At 35.2% G+C, this 24612-nt stretch overlaps 1 protein-coding gene across 6 annotated transcripts in view; it reads right to left on the bottom strand.

Moving 5' to 3' along the window:
* ANKIB1 (ankyrin repeat and IBR domain containing 1) overlaps nt 1-24612 on the bottom strand; it is a 139377-nt gene that overhangs the window by 35429 nt on the left and 79336 nt on the right. For all 6 annotated transcript variants that reach the window (XM_068550685.1, XM_068550681.1, XM_068550683.1 and 3 more), the window contains 5 exons: nt 18215-18397; nt 13267-13384; nt 6539-6747; nt 5272-5360; nt 686-830 (listed from right to left, as the gene is read on the bottom strand). In XM_068550685.1, coding sequence (XP_068406786.1) covers nt 686-830; nt 5272-5360; nt 6539-6747; nt 13267-13384; nt 18215-18397 — 744 coding nt within the window. The remainder of the gene's footprint in view (nt 1-685; nt 831-5271; nt 5361-6538; nt 6748-13266; nt 13385-18214; nt 18398-24612) is intronic.

A 24612-nucleotide genomic window follows, 5' to 3' on the forward strand; every position in this document is an offset into this window, starting at 1 on the left:
TGTATTTTGTCACAATAATAAAAAAAAAATGTAAAAAAAAAGTCAATATTAAGATGCCTTCTATGTTAAAGAAACAGTAGGACTTCTTTTTTAAAAGTCCATGTGTTAGGGTTTAGACCATAAAAAAATCTGAACAAGACAGTTAAAATGTAACTTTTAAGTCACACAAAGAAGATTTGCGTACACTTCTGAATAACTCCTGAGTGAAAATAAAGAAGATGGGGAAAAAAAGACGAAATAAACATTACAATTTGTTTTATGAAACTATTACTTGAAATTAAAAAATCCATAAATTTCCAAGTTGATAGTCTTTATTTCTAAATATTTACACTGAGGAGTAAAAATATGTCTTCTGGAAAATTTAAAATAGTTACTATTTACTTTGAATGGTATCTTGATCAATCATTTATAAAAGTTCAACATGCAAATCAATGAATTGTTTTGAGCGAGTTTTATTTTTTTTGTAAACTACTATTATGGCTTTTTGCTTTTACTTCTATCATGATTATAAAATAATGCTTTAGTTTAAAACTTTAATTTAGGCCACCATTCCTTTGTGCAATTTTTCTGACAAAGTCAGAGTCCATTACTTTGTTTTCAAAAATAAAACAAAAAAATTAAAATCTGTTATATAGGTTTAATAAAATTTAAATTTTGGAAATCACACAGATAATTGGCAGCATACCTTAATATCAAACTGTAGGTATCGTTTGTCCATCTCCTTAGAAACTACGCTTTCTATGATATCCACAGGAACAAGTTGGAAGCAATCATATGCAGGGCAGAAAATGTTGTGAGCTTCACCTTCTTGAATTTTCAGATTCAAAAACCTATTAAAAGTATCAATTGATAGAAAAAAGGCAAGGATATAATTTGCACATTCTAAGAATTTTTTCTTGATGCTGAATTTTCTGTTAGAGTATAATTAAAATATACCAATGAACAAACTGTGCAATATCAATTGTAATACATTAAAATTCATATAATTCACAAACACTGAACACTTATTACCTGCCCAACCATTCATTATATATATGTATGAATATTTATATACAGATCTATGTTTTATAATTTCTTTAACTTTGTTTGCTTTATCCTCTTTAAAAATTTGAAACAATATATTTATTTAACATTAAAAATAGAAATTAGTGGTTTAGAAAGGTCATATTCAATTCTCAATATTCTACACCTTTAAATTAAAGAGAGCAATGGTACAGAATTAAACCATAGATAATTCAAGAGATTTTTGAGGTGGCATTGGAATACAGCATAACTTTTTGAAGAAAAGGTTTTCTGCTTATATTTAATTTAGACAAATATTAAAATGAGTTTCATGTCCTATTCTAGGCACACTAGTTGAGGTAGTACAGAAAAGGCATCCTGGAAAGTGGCAGGAATCTAGCCCAAGGTGAATTAAGTGGTTAACAGCAAGATTTTTAATTAGAGAATTCCAGGTCTGCCACCAACAAGTTATATGACCTTAAGCAATTCATTTAACTGTTCTGGGCCTCAATTTCACTATATGTAAAATGGAGATAACAATATATACTTCTCAGGGTTGTTATACAGATTATATGATATAATATATGTGAAATATTTACATGGTGCCTGGCATAGAATAAAGAATTCATAAATTTTAGTGAGGGTTTTATCATTAATATTTCCCATGGAAAAAGAAGAAATAAACTTAAAAAAATTTTTTTTATTTATTTATTTTTGGCTGCGTTGGGTCTTTGTTGCCGCATGTGGGTTTCCTCTAGTTGCGGCGAGCAGGGGCTACTCTTCGTTGCAGTGCACGGGCTTCTCATTGTGGTGGCTTCTCTTATTGCTGAGCACGGGCTCTAGGTGCGCGGGCTTCAGTAGTTGTGGTATGCGGGCTCGGTAGTTGTGGCTCGCGGGCTCTAGAGCGCAGGCTCAGTAGTTGTGGCGCACAGGCTTAGGTGCTCCGCAGCATGTGGGATCTTCCCGGACCAGGGCTCGAACCCGCATCCCCTGCATTGGTAGGCGGATTCTTAACCACTGCGCCACCAGGGAAGCCCCGAAGAAACAAACTTTTGAAGTGTGAATTTCCCTTGCCTGAGGAGACATATCCAAAAAAATATTACTAAGACTGATGTCAAAGAGCTTACTGCCTATGCTTTCTTCTAGAAGTTTGTGGTTTCAGGTCTTACATTTAAGTCTTTAATCCATTTTGAATATATTTTTGTGCATGGTGTGAGAGAGTAGTCCAACTTGATTCTTTGTATGTGGCCGTCCAGTTTGCCCAGTACCATTTATTGAAGGGGTCATCTCTTCTCCATTGTATATTCTTGCCTCCTTTGTTGCAAATTAATTGCCCATATAAGTGTGGGTTCATTTTTGGGCTCTCTATTCTGTTCCATTGATCTGTGTCTGTTTTTGTGCCAGTACCATACTGTTTTGATAACTGCAGCTTTGTAGTAAAGTTTAAAATCAGGGAGTGTGACGACTCTAGCTTTGTTCTTCTTTCTCAAGATTGCTTTGGCTATGAAGGGTCTTTTGTATGCCCATAAAAATTTTAGAATTATTTGTTCTAGTTATGTGAAAAATGTCCTCAATAATTTTTAAAAGTGTAAAGGGATGTTGAGACTAAAAGTTTGAGAACAGCTAACTGTAGAGTTCCTTTTTTCACATAGCAGGACTCTCTTCCTTTTAGCTATGAATAGGTTCCCTGTAAAGTTAAGATATAATTTATCTTAATACTTATAGTCCCCTGTCAAAGTGCACAATGTACTTAGACATAGTTACTACATAATGATGTTTTTGAATTTTATGTATTCTAAATACATCAGAGCAGGTTTAACTATCTCTGGAGAATTAAATGACAGAACTGAGAAGACCTCATTGAAGAAAGGATCATCTCTCTGTGAGCCAGGCTACTAATTTTCAGCAACATAGAATTTCTCACTAAATTTAAAAGCAGAACATAGAGTTGACGAATGTTAGTAAAAGAGAGAAATCTGGGGCAAACTTTACCTATATTTTTATCCTGTAGGTCAGCTTCACAGATTATATCGTAAGTTCCCACTGTTTATTACCAAGCTTAGTAAGATGGTAATAACTAACATTTACTGAGTGGTTACTATATGCCAGGCCCTGTTCTAAGCATTTTCCATATATTAAGCCATTTAACAATAAACTGGCAACAATGCTATAAAGTACTCACCACTGTCACCATTTTATAGCTTAGGAAATTGAGGCACAGGGAGGTTACCACTTACCTAAATCAACAACTAATCAGTAGCAGGAAGGATATTCTAGGCTGGGTAGAAAATAGTAATTTCCCTTTCATTTAAGCCCTTGGCATAGATGCTTCAACGCATCTGTATGGACTGATGAGATAAGGGGGTAGGGAAGAGTAAGATAAGTTAAGATGTTTTCAAAACTATCTAGGGACCTTTAAAAATTCTTCCTTGCTTCTTAGACTGAAGAGTTTTTCTATATGCCCATGAAAGGACTGCAATTAATTTTAAAATGGTTTTATTCACATACGAGTCACTCAATCTGGAACTTGTTTTACTGATGCTTGATTTGACAAGAACTACCTGGTAGGAGTGAGGAGGAGTATCCTAGGTAGGCTAACAAGGTACCATGGAAAACAATAATTAGATCTTTCAAATTTAAGTCTTACCATTAAGTATGGGAGATGGTTCCTGTGATAGGAGTTTGGTGAGGAAGGTCAAGGAAGTTCAAAAAATTCAAGTAAATCCCTTAGAGGGGCTCAATTTTCACAGAGAAATCAACGTCAATAGTAACAAACTTGGTAGAACCCAGATAATACTTCCTAATATAATACAGTTGACAATTTTAAGCTAAATAAAGTACTAAACCTGTGGAAGATTTTCTGTGCTCAGAACCAGCTCAAAGTTTGCTTTGTGTTGTGAGTTCTGACCTTTGCCAATTAATTTATCTGTATCAGCTGCACTGATTTGATCCTACCTAATTAGATTCAGAGTAGAGTCTAATCTATGTTTTAAAAAGAACAACCAGATATTCTTACTTATTCTCATTTTTTTAAAAGCAGATTATTTTTCCCCTCCAAATAAATAATGTAAATATAATATACAAATCCATTTATACAAATATAAATATAATCTTCCCTTATATCCCAATTTGGAAAACAGATAAAGAAAATGTACTCAAAATGAAACCACAGTGACAGAAAGAAGATCAGTGGTTGCCTACAGATGGGAGGTGGAGGGTGGTGGTGGAAGGATAAGAGGGAGGAGGAAAGAGAAGGGTAGGAGGGATTTCAAGGAGAAATGAGGAAACTTTTGGAGGTAATGGATATATTCATTATCTTGATTGTCATAATGGTTTCATGGGTATATATGTATGTCAAAGCTTACTTAATTATTTATTTTGAATATGTGTTTTAGTGTATGCTATCCATACCACGACAAAGTTATTAAAAAAAAAAAAACAGAAAATTTCCTCAGGTTCTTGCTCTCTCACGCAACATGGTATTCCCTAGTTCCCTATACTTGGTTCCTAGTATTCTACGAAAAAGAATAGTTTGAAAACTTTTTCCTTAAATATTAGTGATATGCTTTGCTTAGGTCATCAGTCATTAGATTTACGTGTCTCCAGAGATAACCTGATAACATATTGCTCATTATATTGATCTTCTTCATTTAGTTTATAAACCTCTCTCAAAAAGTACAACATTAGAGCAACATTAATGGATGGTGAGAAAGTATAAATCTTGGCAAGGTAATGGGAAGGAGAATAGAGATAAACATGAGAAGGAAAATAAAATTTCAATTTGTAATATAGACCAACCATGCTTAGCAGAGACATCTACCTTTGAATTGATTAAAAAGGAATTTTAAGCATCCATATTCTTACAGATTTCCAAGGCTATCCGCTTGTCACAAAAAGTTCAGAGAAAGCATAAAAACAAATGCTTAAAGAATCTTGGGATATAAGAAACTGATTCTTGATATTGAGGTGCAGGCTTAAAATTTACAATAGATGAGAAAACTTATTTACCTACATCTGCTTTGTTCCCTAAAGTACCTTACATTAAGCAAAATAACCTTAATTACTAAATTAAATAATTTCACTAAATTAATAGATGGGAAGATGTCAAAATAAAAACAGAATTCTTCTTTAGTAGTAAAATATAACACATTTGAGTGTAACTCTGAAACCAATATAATCCATATCATTAAATATTGAAAGCAAACAATTTTATTGCCAAATCAGAGTGCTATCATGCAGTAAGAAATACTAAGCTGCACATATACTCACGACTCCCAACATCCTCTACAAAAGTCATGTCCACAGGGCATATCCACTGGGTCTTCAAATACAGAAATACTGCACATACAAATGTCACACTGGAAGTGAAGAAGAAAAATGATTTAAACAAAGTCATACCTTGGAGATAGAACATCTCTTTGTTCATTAGCTTATGGCAAAAATACTAGCATAGTAATTATAAACAGTGTTTCAAAGTTATAAGGGAAATTAAAGTTAGTGTGCCTACCTTTGACTAAATAACAAATACCATGCTTATCTCATTATAAATTATTGTGGGATTTAAATGTTTTAATGCAAAAGTGAAATTCTTAAATTCCAAATGTATGTGTTAAATTAGTCAGCAACTATTTGTTTGGAAAAGGAAATACAAGAAACAAATCATTGCAATCTATTCAAGTCAAGATCAAATTGCTCCTTGCAAAATAACCACTTCAATATCATATCCTTCACCCTATACGCACCCCAGAAAATCTACAAAAACGGAGTAACTCTGTTTTTTCAATACAGCAACTCAGGATATTCAGAGTAGCAATTTAAGGATTTCTACCCAGGGAACCATGCTACAAAACTGTGTATCTTCTAAACAATAACTACCTTTATAATGTTATAGATGTGAATTACAGAAGTAGGATTGTTTTCCAAGAAGGCCCAGATAAAATCTGGAGTGCATTCATATTTATAACATATTTTGTGTGGCTTAATCATTCAAGAAACATAAAAATTTCCTGTAACAGTACACCAGTGGTTTGCCAATTAAAAATGCACACAATGGCAGTACTGTTTCTCAATAAAAAGCAAATATTTATTATGGAAATGTATCCAGATGACAAACTCCAGAAGTTTTATTGAAACAAATACATAATCATCAACATATGATAAATGTCTTCAGAAAAATATAAAAATATTTTCATATCTTTGGTTTCAGATGCCTATCACAAACTCAACTTTTAATATTTCAGTATGGTGTGCTCAAAATTTTAAGCAATTGGAGATTTTAAGTGAAAATATTGTAGATGGTTTTCCCAAATTCTTTTATGTTTTCTGTTTTAAAAGAGAAAAAGAAAGCCCTTTTGTTTTTCAATCTGTACTTCAGAGATTTCAAAAATAGCCTGTGATAATAAATACTTACCAAAGCATGAAATAATTGAACCCTTTAAGTAGGGTATAGGATTCAATTACAAGAATATGACTAGAGGTTCCATGAAACAATATTAAAACTAAAACTATGGGAAGTACACTGAATACTAAACCATACCAAACTGGTGTCCAAATCCCCAGGAGATAAACTTATTTCATCTGGAGAGGTGACGGAAGAGCGTGTAGTCCTTGGAGTTCTTGGAGAAGGGAGTGTGTCCCAGGCATTATACCCACTTGGTGGTGGAGTTGGCATTTGAACACCTGATCGTTGGCAGCAGTTCTCTGGGTTGGACATCCAAGCTTCAAGTAATTTCTCCCTGTCCCAATCTTTAAGAAAAATAGAATGGATATCTCTCAAATAACAGAGAAAATATGGTGATGTTTTAAGAGCTTCATAATAACAAAAGAGAATAAATTAGAGAGATATAGGTCATCTATGGAAAAAAAATTATTTGTACCAAAATAGTAATCGCAAATGAATGTTCATGTATGTTATATCCATTCATATTTTTAAACAGAATTTAAACTTTTATAATTTATCATGGCTTACAACCATGTCAATATCTAATAATATGGTCAAAATTTTCAGTCATTTCTACTAATAATCAAAAGTGGTGGCTCACATGTCATTGGAATTTACTAAATTTTTATTGGTATAGGTTTGATTAAGCCATTTTACTCTTTCAAGAATAATATGTCACTTCACAATTGGCCTCACTGCTGTCAAGTTGTAAAATGATTACACAGCTAACTATAAGCATGTCAAAATGCCAACAAGTCCTAAAAATCATTTGATAAACAGCTTGAAAGCAGAAGGAACTTCTGAAGAGATTACGATTATAAAGTTTTAGTGAATTTGATATAAATTACACATTAAGTGAGCCTGATTCTGGCTTAACTAAAAAAAGGTTACCTTCCTAGTGCAAACACTTTAAAAATAGTCAAGTGAAGTATGTTATTGTAAGTCCAGAGCCATAAAAACCTAACCCATTCAAAACAATAAACTGATATAGCCAATGATTTTCCCAGGTGTTTTATATATATTATTTCATTTACTCCTCCCAACAAACTTTTCAATCATTATTGAGGGGAAGAAACCAAGACTCAGGGAAATAACACAACTTGCCCAGGCTCACACAGATATGAAGGATTTGAAACAAATTTCTGTGAATCCAAAGCCTGTGTTCTTTCCACTGCAGCCCAATAAAGCATAGGGTCAAAAGTAATATGAGTCAATTATTTACCACGGGCCCATTCTATATCATTTTACAAATCAAATACAAATAACTATGAAAACTTTCTACATAAGACTTTTTTCAACCATATGAAGTCAATATATTTGGTGGTTTACCAGGATAATTATGATTCAGACATGCAATGAAGATAGAGTGTGTTTCCATATGTGCAAAGGCACAGAAGTATAATGGAGAGACATGAGCAGCTCTGTAAAGTTACAGTATACTATATTGTGGTTTGGGTAATGGAAGATAAGATTGGAAACAGGAGTCATTACAAAAGAAGAAAAATCCAACAACTGAAAAACACTGCACATGAATGCATTCTAGGAAATGTTGCTAAATGGACCTGAGTGTTTTGATAGGACATTACAGGCATACCTTGGAGATATTGCAAGTTTGGTTCTAGACCACTGCAATAAAGCAAATATTGCAATAAAGCAAGTCATACAAATTTTTTGGTTTCCCAGTGCATATAAAGGTTATGTTTACACTACATTGATTTTTAGCTATAATGCTATTACACACTTAACAGACTACAGTACCTTAATTAAAATACTTTATTGCTAAAAAACACTAACCATCATCTGACAACGTAGGGTTGCCACAAATGTTCAAATTGTAAAAAATGCAATATCTGCAAAGCACAATAAAGCAAAGTGCAATAAAATGAGGTATACTTGTACTTACTTTAAAAGTTAAAACTTTCTTAGAACAGTATGATTATTTTTCAAATCTCCACTATAATACTTTTTAATAAATGGAAAAAAAGAACTACTATAATTTATATACACACATATTAAATTAAATTCTAGTCTTATCTACTACAAATATTTTCCAGCACAATTTCTGCTTGGATTCTATCACATCATTCATTTAGCAAACATTTATTGAATGTCTTTTATGTGCCATACACTATGTCAGGCTGTAGGGATATAATAGGAGGAAAAACCAGGCATAATTCCTGCTTTCATGGAACTTAGAGTCTAGTAAGGAGAAAGACATTAAGTAAAATCAACACATTAAAAAAAAAAAATCATCACTGTCAGAAGCACCATTAAGAAGAGGTAGAGACTCCCATTCAGGGAGCTCATGGCTTGGAGTGGACATCCGAAGGATGAGTGGGAGCTAACTGGGTAAAAGGAAGAGGGAAAGACATTCTAGACAGATGGTACATAGCATGTTAAAAGGCCTTATGGCAGGAGAGAAGGTACCATCCTTGTGAAATTTAAAAAGTCAATGTAGCTGGAGCATGGAGACCAGAGGGGAAGCACTGTGTGAGTGAGGCTGAAAACAGGCAGGGACTAGGCCATGTAGAACTGTTTAATAATACTCCTATCATCAGTTTAGAAGTGACAGGAAGCCAGTGAAAACTGGGCTTAGGGTCAGGAAGAACAGGTTGTCACGGTTAGATCTGAAAAGATCATTCTGACTACAGTATGGAATAAAAAAGAAATTGGATAGGGTGAGAGTGGAGGGAAAGGTAGACTAGAAAGGAGGCTACTGGGAAGTACCAGTGAGAGATTATGGTAGCCAAGGCCATGGTTGGCTGCAGTGGAGATGATGAGAAAGGAAGAAGTTAAGATCTGGGACGTGAGACTGAAAATTTGGTAACAATGGGATATAGGGTCTGAGGGAGAGGAAATGTCAAAGTTGTTGTCCTGGGTCTTCCACGTTGGTTGGTTGGTGCTGCCATCCATGTAAATAGGGAATACCAGAGACTCAGGTACAGGTTTAAAAGCATGATTTTAATTTTAGACATGATGAGATTAAGGGGCTTTTGAGATATCCTAGAGGTGCTTTCAAATCGGCAGTTATATATATGTGTGTAGAGCTCAGAAGTCTAGTCTTAGAGGGAGAAATCTGTATCTATGGAAGCCGTGTGAGAAGATGTCATTTCCTAGGAAGAGAGTAGAGTGAGAGGAGGTGTGGACTACTGATGTTTAATTACCTACAGAAGTGATGAGTCTCCAAAGAAGATTTAAAAAATACTTCAGTATACATTTACTCTAAGGACAAGCAAACTAGCCTTGGTCTCATATTTTAAAAAACAGGTAAGTAAATTTTACTTATTTTCTCATTAGGTAGCTTTGAACTATATAAGTTACTTTTATTGCTGAGGAAATGCTCAGAAAATGACCTTTGTATTCTTAACAGAGTCATCCTTAAAATTCAATTACTACTTAGTAAATACTGCCAAACATTTCTGTCTTCTGTCTTCAACCTCATTACTTTGGGACTAAATTTGACAGTAGATAACATAATACTTAAATCTATTTTCCTGTGGAAAGCTGAATGAATGTTACCAAGGATACAATCTATAAATCTAACAAATAGTTCAGTTTAATAGCTCTGAAACAGAGCCCATCCGGATTTGGACAGCAATTAGTATAACTGTAGCTCTGTGCACTGTCTTTTTTATTCACTAACATCGTTTATCTCTGAAAATCTTATTTGATTATCAAAATGTCACTGATATTACCTAAACAATATAGAAGAGATGTCCATCTGAAAACCTGCATTAGCCTCTATTATATGCCTTAATAGGAGACTGAAATATAGAACTCTTAAGTTATCAAAAAAGTTATCACAGAATAGACAAATGTCAAGTAATAAAATTCAATTAGTTATCACGTTATTAGAATTGACCCTACTATATAAAAGAAGTAACTTAGGGAAATATCAATGGAATGAAAATGGAGGTGATCACTTAAAAATACTTGATGACACAATGTGTAAACACCAGAGAAGAAAATCTTTGTTTTAATTACAATAAAATTACTGGTTAAGTTAGCCTTAGATTCTATATAATATTGTAAGTTAGAATTATGATATATTATATAATTTAGCTGAATGTAGATACCTGTGGCAGAAAAGGCCATAAGTACTACACAACAGTTCTACAGAGTAGAACTGTTGCTTGCAGTTAAGTGTGACCATGTGACTGAATTCTGGTCAGTGGAATAGGTGCAGGAGTGATTTATGCCACTTCCAGGACTGGCTCAAAAACCTTCCCATACCTATTTCTCCACACTTTTTCCTTTCTGATTGGTTGTCTGGAATGGAGATAATCCAGGCAACCTCCGAAGCTACTTTGTTAATATGGCAGTCTCAGTCAGTCAGAGCAACTGTGTGGAGCAGAGCCCCTGTCCCATTCCCAACACTTTAGACTATTATGATTAATAAATGTTCACTGTGTTTGACTCGATACTTTCACTTCAGCAGCCAGCCTACCCTAACTAATACAACTGTCACGTTACAGCTCCTCACAGATGAATACCTTCCACTTTTATGCCAGCTCTACATTATGTTTAAATGCACTCACTTTACTTGAAAGCTCAAGCAAAGGACGGGGTGCTGTGAACCTCACACAAAAGAAACACAATTTAAGGTATCTGGTATTTCTTTACAAGTTTTTATGACTGTTAAGTATTATTACTGACTAAGAGGAAAATATTTTATCTTTAAATTCTAAGATTTTAAAAACTATTCTGAATTTCTCAATGTCGTTTTTGAACCAGGTCCAAATTTTTTCCCCAAAGGATTTACTTCAAAATTTTAAAAGATGGCAATGGAGAAAAGTAGTTTTATAATAAAAAGATGGATTTAAAAATATATAAATAACATTTCAGATATAGTATCTATTCATTTTGTAACTATGTTCTGAGGGCTTAAGGGATGCCAGATATCGTGGAAACAAAAAACAATAAAAAGCTGTCCTCTAAGAGTTCCCAGGTTAATGTAGAAGAAAAGCAAATAAAGAGATTATTACAATATTGTATTCTAAGTGTACGACACATACACGCACAGGATATAATGGGAAGAGACAGGAAGGCTCTCAGTGAATACTTGGGAACACATAAGCAGAAAAGGTTTCCTGGAAGAGTGATTAATAAGGACAAGCAGGAGTGGGTAAACAAATGGGAAGATTAACAGCCCAGGTAAAGAAGCCTGGGTCATGAAGGTCTACTAAAGAGCTGGGATATTTTAAGTCTGTGGAGAGTCAGTGAAGGGTTTTTCAGCAGGGGCGTTACATGCTCAAAATTTTAAAATGCAACATAAAAAATGAATAAGGATGAAGAGGAATGGCAACAGTGGAGACTACAATTTAGATGAAAAATAATGACAACCTGAATTTAAGTCAGTGGCAGTGAGAATGGAAAGGGCTAGGGAGGATGGGGAGAGGATGAGAGATATTTAGGAAGAGAAATGATGAGACTGTGGCCAAATGGAATAGAGATGGAGAAGGAAAGCATGACTTCCCAGTTTCTAGTTAGGGTGATTAAATTAATGTGGCAGTCCATTTATCAAGACAGTGGGAGAAATGATGAGTTCAGGTGTGGACATCCTTAGGTTGAGGAGAAAATGTTAAAAAGGCATCTAGAAATAAAGCCTTGAATACTTTATTAAGGTCAGGTGGTAGATATAGTCTTTATTATTTAGGTGGTTTTTGAAACCCTTGGTTTCATGAGATAAATGTGCACAGCAATGTTTCTCAGAAAACGGTCTACTTCGTAAGGCTTGTTTACAACACACGTTTTTATGCTGCATCCCTCACCTAAAGACTTAGACTCTCTGGAAGTCGTCCTAGGAATCTCTGGTTAGTTTCCCAGGCTATCCTTATTTATACTAAAATATAGAGCCACTGGTATATAAAGTGGAAAAGAGTGTCAAGTACAGAACTCTGGGAAATATCAATATTGAAGTTAGTGATTCTGGATGGTTACATGCCAAATTATTCACAGAGGTGATCAAAGGATGATGAAATATGCAGTTTTAAATTTTCTTCTGATCAAAACGTTATAGAAAAATTTTGGAAGTTGACATTCTATTTTAGTATAGATGGTAAAGATTTATAGTTAAAACAGACCGGTATGCCTCAAAATTACTGGATGAGAACAGCCATTTACCTTTCTATTTTTAAAAATAATTTCTAAATCAGAAAAAACCTCTTTGAAATAAGCCAAAATGTCAAATATCAAGTGTGCAATGAGAGGGTCCAACTCAGCATGTAACAACTCCCAGAATGGTTATGCTAAGTATCACAGAGAATTTAAAATAAGCTGAGCACTTTTCCTAAGTAAATCTGGTAATGTCCTCAAAAAAAATAAAAACAAACAAACAAAAACCTTAAAAGGAACAGCATATTCCTGCCTTGCCTCTCTAAATTTCTCTTTGTGCATTTCATGGGGAGAAACAGCTTTTACATAAAATAAATACAACTGACAATACTAATAATACAACTGTTAGTTAACTTTAATTGACTTTAGTAAAAATTAATGTCAAAACCAGGACTAGGACTATGGATTCCAACTCTTAACCCTGCTCGAATCAGATACATTTCTAAAATTAGACAATCTATAAGTTGATTTAGTAGCTCAATTTTCAAAAGAAATTTCCTGTTTCTCTCTACGATTCGTAGCCAGTTTATACTTCAAAATACAAAATGTTATGAGGATGCTGAGTACTGCAGTAATTACTGCACAAAAATGAACTTAGGCTTGTTTAGCAAACTATTTTGTTTTATATTAAAACATTAAAATAGCCACCTTTTAACTCTGAAAAGTTTCAAAAGGCACTCGTGTTATCAGAAGCACATTTCTTTCATTACCATGAGCTCGAAGTAAAGCTTCAGCAGTAAATAGTGGAGCCTGGAGCATGTCTGCTGTTTCCACAATAAGCATATCTTTCAATCTACGAAGATCCTGAGGTCTTAATCCTTCATATGGCTTTAAAAAGAAGAAAAAAAAAGTTAAATTGGCTATGATACTATCAGGAAGTTCTAAATGCCTATAAATAAATATATATGATTATCATTTATTTAACCTTCCAGTTCCAGTCTGGCAATGAAGTTAAAAAGGCTCTGTATGTTCCACTATCATGGACTTCAAACTACTCTCTCACAAGTCTTTTTTAAGCTGGAAAGTGGATGCCTAGTCTCATGTACCTTATCATTCTAAAACAAAAGAATCATACTATAATGACAAAACCATCTTACTTCATAGTTTTAAAAATCTGAATAATACAAAAAAGAAATAGAAATAAAAATCTATAATCCCACCACTGAGCAATGGTCATGATTAAAGTTCTCAAGTATTTTTATCCAGTCTTTTCTTTTTGCAAATCAATTGTGTGTGAATATATCAATATATGTTTTCACTTAGACTCACTTTTAATCACTGAACCACCAACATTTACACTTATTGAGATACAATCTGGATTGCTAGTGGGATTACATGATACCTATTAATTAATTTGGAGAGGAGTGATTATGACATACTATTCAACTTCTTATAAATGTATTCTCTCTGTTTATTCAAGTGTTAATGCTTCTTAGTTTTCTTCATAAAGGTACTGTATTATTTCAGGTTTTTAAAATTCTTTTGTTATCCTTTATACTTTTTTTTCTTTCCTTTTAACAGAAAACATACAAGGAATAAAATCACAAATGTCTCACTATTCAGAAATTTATAAAAGCTAAAATAACCTGTGACATGTTTTCCCCATTACATTTCCCTAATTTTCCCCATCCTTGCTTACGGCAATCACTATCATGAATTTGATTTGTAGCTATCATAATATTATGGCATAACATTAAATATATCGCTAAGCAATTTGTTTTTATTTTTATTCAATATTGTGTTTTTATTATTAATATTGACACACATATCTATTTCAATCCTTTAAACAGATGTAACCAGCTTACTGCAGTAAGCATAGAACTAAAGACCATAACTTAAAAAGCAGTAGAAATTCTCAAATACTTATCAGAGTAACAACCATTGAGGATGTCCTTTGGTAACATCTATCACACATTCCAGAGAGTTCTGGGCAGTCAGTAAGCCCTATCCCTTATAGCTGATTTATAGATACTTTAAAATTAGATATTATCTTTATTTCTTGCTTTGTTTTTTTGATTATCATGGAAACCATTTCATCAATTCTTACTTAACCCCATATGGTGGGAACTCTATTCACCAGGGATAATTTCTCTCAGTTGATGTAAGTTTCCTGATCCTAAGATGTCTTCTGGCAGGGAAGCATATATAAGCAATGAGTGTATTAATGACAGGAAAGACTGACAGACTTGACTGCAAAAGAAACTGCCAAGATTTAAACATAAAAAGTGTGTTGCTTTTAATATATAAGGAATTTGTGACAATCAGTAAATTTAAAATGTCAAAAGTTATAAAAACATAAACATCCTTAAGTATACAAACTCTTTACCTAACAAACTGGCCAAGGTTTGGAAAAAACAAAAACAAAAACACCCCTCAATATTGGTAAGGTTGCAGTGAGATGGCCCTCTGATGTACTGTGGGTAAAAACAGCAATTGGATTATCATTTAATGACTAAGCATCACATATCATGAGCCTTTAAAATACTGATCTTGTGACTCAATAACTTTACTTACAGGAATCTATCCTAAGGTCTAATCACAATGTGAACAAAACTGGTCAATTGCAATGTTACTTTTAAAAGTGACAAAATGCAAGTATCCCAAATGTACTTTAAGGGAGTTATAGGACATCTACATGTTAGAGTAGTTAGCAGTCATTCAAAATGTTTTCCATGATGAGTTTGTGAATATCAAAAAAAATGTAAAGGAAAAAAAAGAAACTACAGGATGTAAAATGTACAATATCATCACACTGATGAAAAATGGAAGGCAAAATGTTACAAGTATTATTTATAAGTGGTAGAATAATGAATATTTAAAATTTTCATTCTGCTTCTTCTTATAAAGTGGGTGTTTGGCTGAAAAAATTTTAATTAAAAAATTAAAGAACTTCCCTGGCGGTCCAGTGGTTAAGACTCCGTGCTTCCAATGCAGGGGGCGCGGGTCCGATCCCTGGTCAGGGAACTAAGATCCCACATGCCACTCAGCATGGCCAAAAAAAAAAAAAATATTGAAGAAAAATCACTGGGGATGTTAAAAAGCTTTAAACAGGGGCAGAGCACGCACTCAATCAGTCTGCAGTGTTACTCTTTTTACAAATGATGGTAAAAACTTAATGCTGAATACATTTCATACCACACTGTATTAATAGTCTACTACACCTATATATGCATTCAGCTATACTGCCATGAATCTCTACATATTACAGGTATCCTATAACCTTAAGTAGAAAAAGAAATAAAAATTTAACCTAAACTATTCTATATAGGGATTAACTAAAAAAGGAAAAAGGAGAAATTTAATCCAAACTATCCTTTAAAAAGTGCCCCCAAATCATCATGTACAGTTTGCTTTTAAGCTAATTTATGAACCACACTTTGTCCTGCAAAAACCTACCAAATCCTTTAATGATTAAATTTGTAGTACTCATTCCAGTCTAGAATTTATACACTATATATAACATTGCTTCTAGAAACTGTGTTCCAAGTTCAGATTTGGGACTCCAGGTATCTTCCCTGCCTCAGCAATGAAAACCAGTATTTCCTGATATTCCCAGTGGTGGCAACTGTTTATTTCCTGGTATATTTCCTAAATGTTCTTTTTCAGATTAGCCATCATTCTACCTAATTTATGTTGAACCAAATAAAATTTGACTTTAGATACATTAAGAAAGGAATAATATTGATATAAAGCAATCTGTACAGATTCTTTTTTTTTTAATGCACAGTTTAAAACTTAAATAGGTTACAATGGAAGAAAAATAGTCCTTGAAGGAGAAAGACATATTGCCTTCATGAACATGTAACATATTCACTCTGAATTTCTGCAATGGAACTATAACTAGGTCATGTGAAGCATTTCAATACATTGCTCAGTTCCAAGTGGGCAGTACCCCTTTCTTCTGCAGGAGGGATTAAAATGAAGGTGCCTTTCTCTTTCCTGCCGCAAAGATAAACTGCTTCTTTTTCAGATTAACACAAACCAGCAATAACCTTCAAAGCAGTCCAATACTGATACAAAGAAAGAAAAAGAAAACTAATATAAAGAGGAATGGCAAATAAAAGTGCCTAAACACATACAAATAATAGTTATATAAGTCCTCTCAGAATCAAGTTAGCACTGAACACTGAAGAATCAGAATTGTTTTTAGAGGAAAAAATTTACTGTGTCTTATAATAATTTCTTTATTTAAGAAATATTTATGGATGCCCACTGTGCATGCAGTGTGTTAGACACTGAAAATATTCTGCTAAATAAGGCAGTTATGGTTCTGGCCCTCATAAAGTTGACAATCTAATAAAAGAGAAAGGCAGTAAACAAGTAAACTATAAAAATATATAAACAAAATATTTACAGCATATGATAAGTGCTACGAAAAATAAACAGGGTATATGGTAAAGAATAATGGAAGGAGAGGGGTCTACTTCAGAAAGAATGGTCTAAGACTGCCTCTCTGCAGAACTGATATAGTCAAGAGAAAACTTGGGAGATGATTTTAGACATAAGGAACAGGAAATGCAAAAGCCTTAGTATAGTCTAGGTACTACAATTAGAGCAAAATGTGTCAGGAAAGAACATTTGAGATCATGTTGGAGAGGTAAACAGTGGCGAGACCATATAAGGTCTTATATCTGAGCAAACAGTTTGGATTTTATTCTAAGTGCTATGAAAAGTCACTCTATGGTTTAAGTGATATGACCTAATTTAAGTTTAAAAGGCACTCTGGCTACTGTGCACAAAATGGATTCTAAGGGGACGAGAACAGAAGGAAGGAAACCAGTCAGGAAACTACTAGAGTATTTCGGATGAGAAGTGAAGGTGGAGAGGACCTAGGGAGGTAGGAGTAGAGAATGGGAGGAGTAAATGGATTTAGGTTATAACTTTGAAGGTAAACTGACAGAATTCCCAGACTGCTTGGATGTGAGGAATCGAGAATGCTTGCCACATTTATGCTTGAGTGGATGGAGGTAATGTTTACTGAGACAAGGAAGACTTAGAGGAAAACCAGAAAGCAATGTCGCTGAGGCCAAGGGAAGAGTGTTTCACTAATGGAGTGGTTAATTATGTCAAGTGGTGCTGAGGAATTCAAGTAAGATGAGGAGAGAAAAGCACCTACTGGATTTGGCAACACAGTGACTCTTGATGTCCACATCAGTGCAGTTCCATCAGAGTAGAGGGAAGAAAGTCACACTGCAATGGGCTGAAGAGTGAAGGGAAGGTGAGGAAGTTGGTATGTATAGACAGCTCTTAAGTTTTGTTTTTCTCATATGAAGATCAGAGATATGGGGCTACAAGTGAAAGGGGACAGGGACAGGGCTGGGGAAGAGTGGTCAACGGAGAGGTTATTTTGTTTTTTAAGATGGGAGTTACCAAAGCATGTTTGTTGGTAAGAGCAATCCAGAAGACAGGCAGAGACTGAAGTACAGGACTGGAGTCTTGGAGTCAGCATCTCTATTTATATGTAATTAAACATACTTACATATGCTAAAGGACAGACACCACCTCCAGGTTTTCTAGATGTATTTTCATACTTATGGCTATGTAGATCACAGGATATTTAGCATATTGCAAAGAAGACCACACAGACTGGGTTTTAAAGAAGAAAAAAATAAAATTTAATATAAAATCCATATAATTTTTTTATTAAAAAAAACTTACCTCTCGTTTGTCTAATGCAGCATATTCAGCTTCTATTTCTTCAGCTTCAGGATCTCGTGAGAATACCATTTGAGATTCCAGATTGAGGGCCAAATCTTTGTGGTGTTGCTTTTCAGCACAATCACAAGGAGTATCTTTATTCTCATTCTCAGCAAACAAGTCTCCTCCATGTTTTACTAAAAGCTAAAAAAGATTTTTTCAAAAACTTTCAACTATAGGACTTCCCTGGTGGCGTGGTGGTTAAGAATCCGCCTGCTAATGCAGGGGACACGGGTTACAGTCCTGGTCCGGGAAGATCCCACATGCCGCGGAGCAACTAAGCCTGTGCGCCACAACTACTGAGCCTGTGCTCTAGGGCCCTTGAGCCACAGCTACTGAAGCCGGCGCACCTAGAGCCCCTGCTCTCCAACAAGAGAAGCCACGTCGATAAGAAGCCCGCGTACCGCAAGGAAGAGAGGCCCCCACTCGCCACAACTAGAGAAAGCCCGCACGCAGCAACGAAGACCCAATGCAGCCAAAAATAAATAAATAAATTTTTAAAAAAAAACAAAAAAAACTTGCAACTATAGATTTAAATGACAAGTTATTTCATGCTGCCTATTAAAAAAATTTTAATAAAGTAAGCATAACAAAAATTCAACAGTATGTATCTGAAATGACAATAAAAGTTATTTAGATACCAGTGGCTTCTAATTTTAAGATTAGCAATTCTTGCTTATTAGCGTTAAGATGACTTCCTTTTGAGGCTTCCCTGGTGGCACAGTGGTTAAGAATCTGCCTGCCAATGCAAGGGACACGGGTTCGAGCCCTGGCCCAGGGAGATCCCACATGCCGCAGAGTAACTGAGCCCATGTGCCACAACTACTGAGCCTGCACTCTAGAGCCCGCGAGCCACAACTACTGAGCCCGCATGCCACAACTACTGAAGTCCACGCCTAGAGCCCGTGCTCCCAACAAGAGAAGCCACCGCAATGAGAAGCCCGCACACCGCAACGAAGAGGAGGCCCCGTTTGCTGTAACCAGAGAAAGCCCATGCACAGCAACAAAGACTTAACGCAGCTAAAAATAAAAATAAATAATGAAATAAATAAATTTATTAAAAAAAAAAAGATGACTTCCTTTGGTTAAAAACAACAACAAACCAATTTCTTAAACTTTACAAAGAAATTCTTAAGCATTCTGTCCAATCCAAAGTTTTACTTAAAAATGAATAATTTTATAGTCATTCAATGCTCTAAATTTTATACATTTCTATAAATCTCTCTTAAACAAGAAGGACACAGCCAATACTGTTACTTTAACCACTAATACCTGGATGTCCTGACAAGGCGGACAAAAGTTTTCATTTGTATCATTCATTATCCAGCTAAACGCTGAAATAAAATTCGGTTGAGCAAATCACTGAAGCAAAACTGTTTTCAATATTCCTCCAAATAAGCAATGGGAGCAAAACTGTTTTCAATATTCCTCAAAATAAGCAATGGGAATAGCTACTGATAGCCAAGTTGGGAAGATACTCTACCAAATCTCTTGATATTTAAAGGTAGGATTTCGCCCAAGGAAATCCCACTTTTAAAAATACATGGAATAGGGACTTGACTTGTTCACTACTGAGGTTTCTGCTGGTTTTGCAGAAGTTAAATATGTTGTTATTAAGGGCTATAGGTTCAAGGTTCCCCAGTATGTCTGCAGAGACATTAACAAGGACATGAATACCATGGGGGCCATAATCTAGGACAACCCTAAAGGACAGCCTGACAATTAGTCACGGAGCTGATTCTTTTATAGAATTCAGTCACAACCATAACAACACAGTAACAGCCACCACTTATTGTTTTCTAAGTGCTAAGCACTATGCTGGGGCTTCAAATACATATTCTTACCTAATATTAACAACCCCAAGTGGCAGGGATATTATAATGTTTCAGAAGAGTTAAACAAGTTGACCAAAGTTACTCAACTACTGGGATTCAGACACAAGTTTGACCAAGTTCTTAACCATGACTGGACATTGTACTGACCCAAAGAATAGGCTGATCACAAAATAAAGAAGTCAAATGTATTCTGGGCCCATCATAAAGTTCTGGCCAGATCTTATTTATGATCTAAATGTGAATACTTTTTAGAGATTTTCATTTTTTATGTGGGTTAATAAGAATGGTAGCTTCTTTTCATTTTCTTCCAAATAATTTTATCTCCTCTCCCTCCAACAAACACACGGATCTTCCTGTAAAGTTCTTTTATTGCTTTTGGAACTGTCATCCTTATGGTTCCTCCACAGTCATCCCAAGAGGCCCTGATAAAATAAGGGACTTATACCAATGCCAGGCCTGGAAGCCACGGGCTAACTTGACAAGCCCAATTGGATATGACTTTGGCTTCTTGCTCTAAGCCAAAGGTATACCTCAGAGTTAAGATGGTTTAAAACATTTTTTAAGTTGTAAAAACAAGCAAACAAACAAACCAAGAAGAATATGAAACATAGACTTATGGTCACAAAGCTTAAAATATTTACCCATTACGTCTGGCCCTTTACAGAAAAAAAATCTGTGAAGCAATAGCTCTCAGCTGTCACTGTTGCAGCCACCTTCTAGAGCCTGAAGGCAAGGTCATATCAGCTGCTATTTACCACCTGGAACCTTTTTAGTCTAAATGTGGTCTGGGGACACCAGGGAGTTTGTTAGAAATGCTGACTCTCAGGGCTACCACCCAAGCCCCCCCAACTCCAGGCCTCTAAATCAGAATCTGATTCTCATCTCCAGGAGATTCTTTTTTTTTTTGTTTTAACTTTTTATTTTGTATTGGAGTATAGCTGATTAACAATGTTGTGATAGTTTCAGGTGCACAGCAAAGGGATTCAGCCATACATATACGTGTATCCATTCTCCCCTAAACTCCCCTCCCATCCAGGCTGCCACATAACATTGAGCAGAGTTCCCTGTGCTATACATTAGGTCCTTGTTGGTTATTGATTTTAAATATAGCAGTGTATACATGTCGATCCCAAACTACCCGACTATTCTTTCCCCCCATCCTTCCCCCCTGGTAACCGTAAGTTTGTTCTTTAGGTCTGTGAGTCTGTTTCTGTTTTGTAAATAAGTTCATTTGTATCATTTCTTTTTAAATTCCACATATAAGGGATATCATATGATATTTCTCTTTCTCTGACTTACTTCACTCAGTATGACAATCTCTAGGTCCATCCATGTTGCTGCAAATGGCATTATTTCATTATTTTTAGTGGCTGAGTAATATTCCATTGCATATATATACCACATCTTCTTTATCCATTCCTCTGTTGATGGACATTTAGGCTGCTTCTATGTCTTGGCTATTGTAAACGGTGCTGCAATGAACATTGGGGTGCATGTGTTTTTTTGAATTATGTTTTTTTCTGGGTATATGTCCAGTAGTGGGATTGTTGGGTCATATGGTAGTTTTATTTTTAGTTTTTTAAGGAACTTCCGTACTGTTCTCCATAGTGGCTGTACCAGTTTACATTCCCACCAACAGTGTAGGAGGGTTCCCTTCTCTCCACATCCTCTCCAGCATTTATTGTTTGTGGATTTTTTGATGATAGCCATCTTGACTGGTGTGAGGTGGTATCTCATTGTAGTTTTGATTTGCATTTCTCTAATAACTAGCGATGTTGAACATCTTTTCATGTGCTCATCGGCCATCTGTATGTCTTCTTTGGAGAAATGTCTATTTAGGTCTTCTGCCTATTTTTTGATTGGGTTGTTTGTTTTGATGACATTAAGCCTCATGAGCTGTTTGTAAATTTTGGAGACTAATCCGCTATGAGATTCTTATGCACATTAAAGTTTGACAAGCAATGACCCTAGACTACGGCCTGTGTGGCATGGAAACTGACATATTTATATTACCTTCTCTGTTCAATACTGGCGACTTGTATTAAGTCCACAGACTTATCATACCTATTGCAGGGTCTGTTACTGTTTTCAGCCTTTCTGCTTCACTAACACAAAACAGACTATTTGCTTCTGGCTGCTACAGAACTGAGAGCTGACTTTACTCTATGGTTCTTTGATATTCAGAGTAGCAGAAAATGATTTCTAAAATGCACACTGGAATGGCTTTCAAAGCCATGAATTGATTTACTTCCACAACAGATACTACTACAGAAGAGATTCTAAATATTAGCAAGCTAGATAAGTCATCTTTAACTTAATCACCCTAGTCTTTAGCAAAAGCAAAGACAACAAAATTTAAGAGGCTGTGCCATTCCAGAATATTGGTAAGAGGAACCTTCCAGAGTACAGACTGCATTCCTTGGGGTTTAAAAAAAAAAAAAAAAAAAAAAAAAAGGATGTGTGGAGAGGAGATGTGAGGAGAGGGGATGTGCGAGAAGTCATTGTTGAGAGCCACTGTTGACCGTTTTTAGAACTTGAGACTTCTTGCCTTGATTGGTAATTCGAAAGGAGTCCCCAAATGAGTCTGATGGGAGTGGGGTGAGGGGCCACAAAAACCTGTATCTCATTGCTGCAATTGGTACCTGGACAGAAACTCATAATCAGTGATGGAATGGAGGGTCCATGTTTACAGCATTTGTCTTGGCAAGGAAAATCAACGTATATGCTACCTTTGGCATAGAAGCTAGCTAGCTATCAGCAGTACTGCCTGACATCGGAGGATTACTTTTTGAAAAAGAATTTCAGCATACTGACCTTTGGGGCCTAAGGCTGGAACACAAGAAAGCAGAAGATGTCAAGATATCTGTTAAACTTTTGCTGCATAAAGTCAGGTGTTTTGCTTTTATATAATAGGTTTACACGTGGTTCTGAAGAGGTAGTTTTTAAATGCTTCAACCAAAGCATTCTAAGTATCATTTTCTCCACTCTCAAGCAAGGAGAACTGAATATTTTATTCAAATGTGTTTTTTAGCCTATCTCAGACACTTGGTGGTACATACAATTTTCTACCTTAAAAGAAACATCCAATTATCACTATCTCAGCGCATCTGTTTATCGATTTTGCCTTCCTTTCTGTTCATAATCCCAGAGGAAGAGGGGAAGGACAGCCCCTAGTTCATGACAAATCCCTTCCCACCCCTTTGATCCATCATCTAAATGGCTGGTTGACTCTGAACAAGTCATTTAACTTCTGTAAGTCTCAGTTTACCAGGTCCATCTATAAAATGAGGCTTACATAATCCTGAGAAAAAATGTAAAAAAAAGATGATTCTTAGTCTCTTCTGGTTGTAAAATTACCATTTCCTCATCTGTTTCCTCTATGACCTTGAGCACTCCATTACTCCCTCCATCTTCACTCTCTGACTTTCTACTGACTCCTGGTACAGGAGTCCCCTACCTTAATTCTGTTAGCCTTCTTGTCATTTCCCCAATACTTTACTTTCTCTCTTGGCCACATCTGTCAAATTAGTGACTGACACCCGCTGTCCCTCTGCTTCCTCAGCAAATTACTCAATTTCTCCCAGCAATCTGACTTCTACTCTGCCCACTTCACTATAATATTCCTGAAAGTCATTAATACCTCTCAAATCCAACAGCCTTATCAGTCTTGTAATTCCTTGCCCTTTCTGAAGCACATCAAATGACTGACTACCTCCTCTCCTTGAAATTCTTCTCTTGGCATCCTCGACAATGTATTATTTTGGTTCTCTTCTCTGCTTTTTTGGTTTTTGTTGTAGGCCACTTATTGTTCTCACTCCCTTTAAACACAGGCATTCTCCAAGTTGATGCTGACTTTAATTCTGTAATTTTATCTATAAAGTCTTCTTCTTGGATTTCTCATCTATACCTTATCTTGCAGATAACATTTAATTCTAAATCTACATTCATTACTCCCAGTTAGTTCTAATCTTCCATAGCCTGAATATCATTTCATGTGGATAATCTAAGACCGCAATCTCCTTCTAAATGAAAACGCAAGATATTCTCCTTTCCTTCTAACCAATTCCTTCACCTCATCTCACTTTTAATTTTTTTTTTCTTTTTACTACTAAAGTGTAGTTGACATACAACACCTCATCTCACTTTTTAAATGTCTGTCAATTGTTAGCAGGCTTCAAAGTGAACTAGGTTCAAAACCATGCTCAGTTTACTTAAAAATAAAGTTAATTTATTTTACTCTAATTATAGATATGATAGCAGATTGTTACACAAAATGCAAAAAAAATCAAAGAGAGAAAATTATATTATCCAAAGACAGCTCAACATTGTTAATATTAACATTTTAAAGTCTCCATCATTTTTAACCTTTCTCTCCCTTACTTTCTTGTATCAACTGACCAAGTCACCTAAATGCATCTGCCTCATTCTTTCCATTTCTAATACCACCATACAAATCCAGGCCCTTTTATCAGTTCACAGCAGAATTAGTGCAATAATATTCTAACTCCTGTCACTCCCTCTAGT

Source organism: Eschrichtius robustus, chromosome 8 (genome assembly GCF_028021215.1).
Source record: "Eschrichtius robustus isolate mEscRob2 chromosome 8, mEscRob2.pri, whole genome shotgun sequence".
Taxonomy (NCBI): Eukaryota; Metazoa; Chordata; class Mammalia; order Artiodactyla; family Eschrichtiidae; genus Eschrichtius; species Eschrichtius robustus.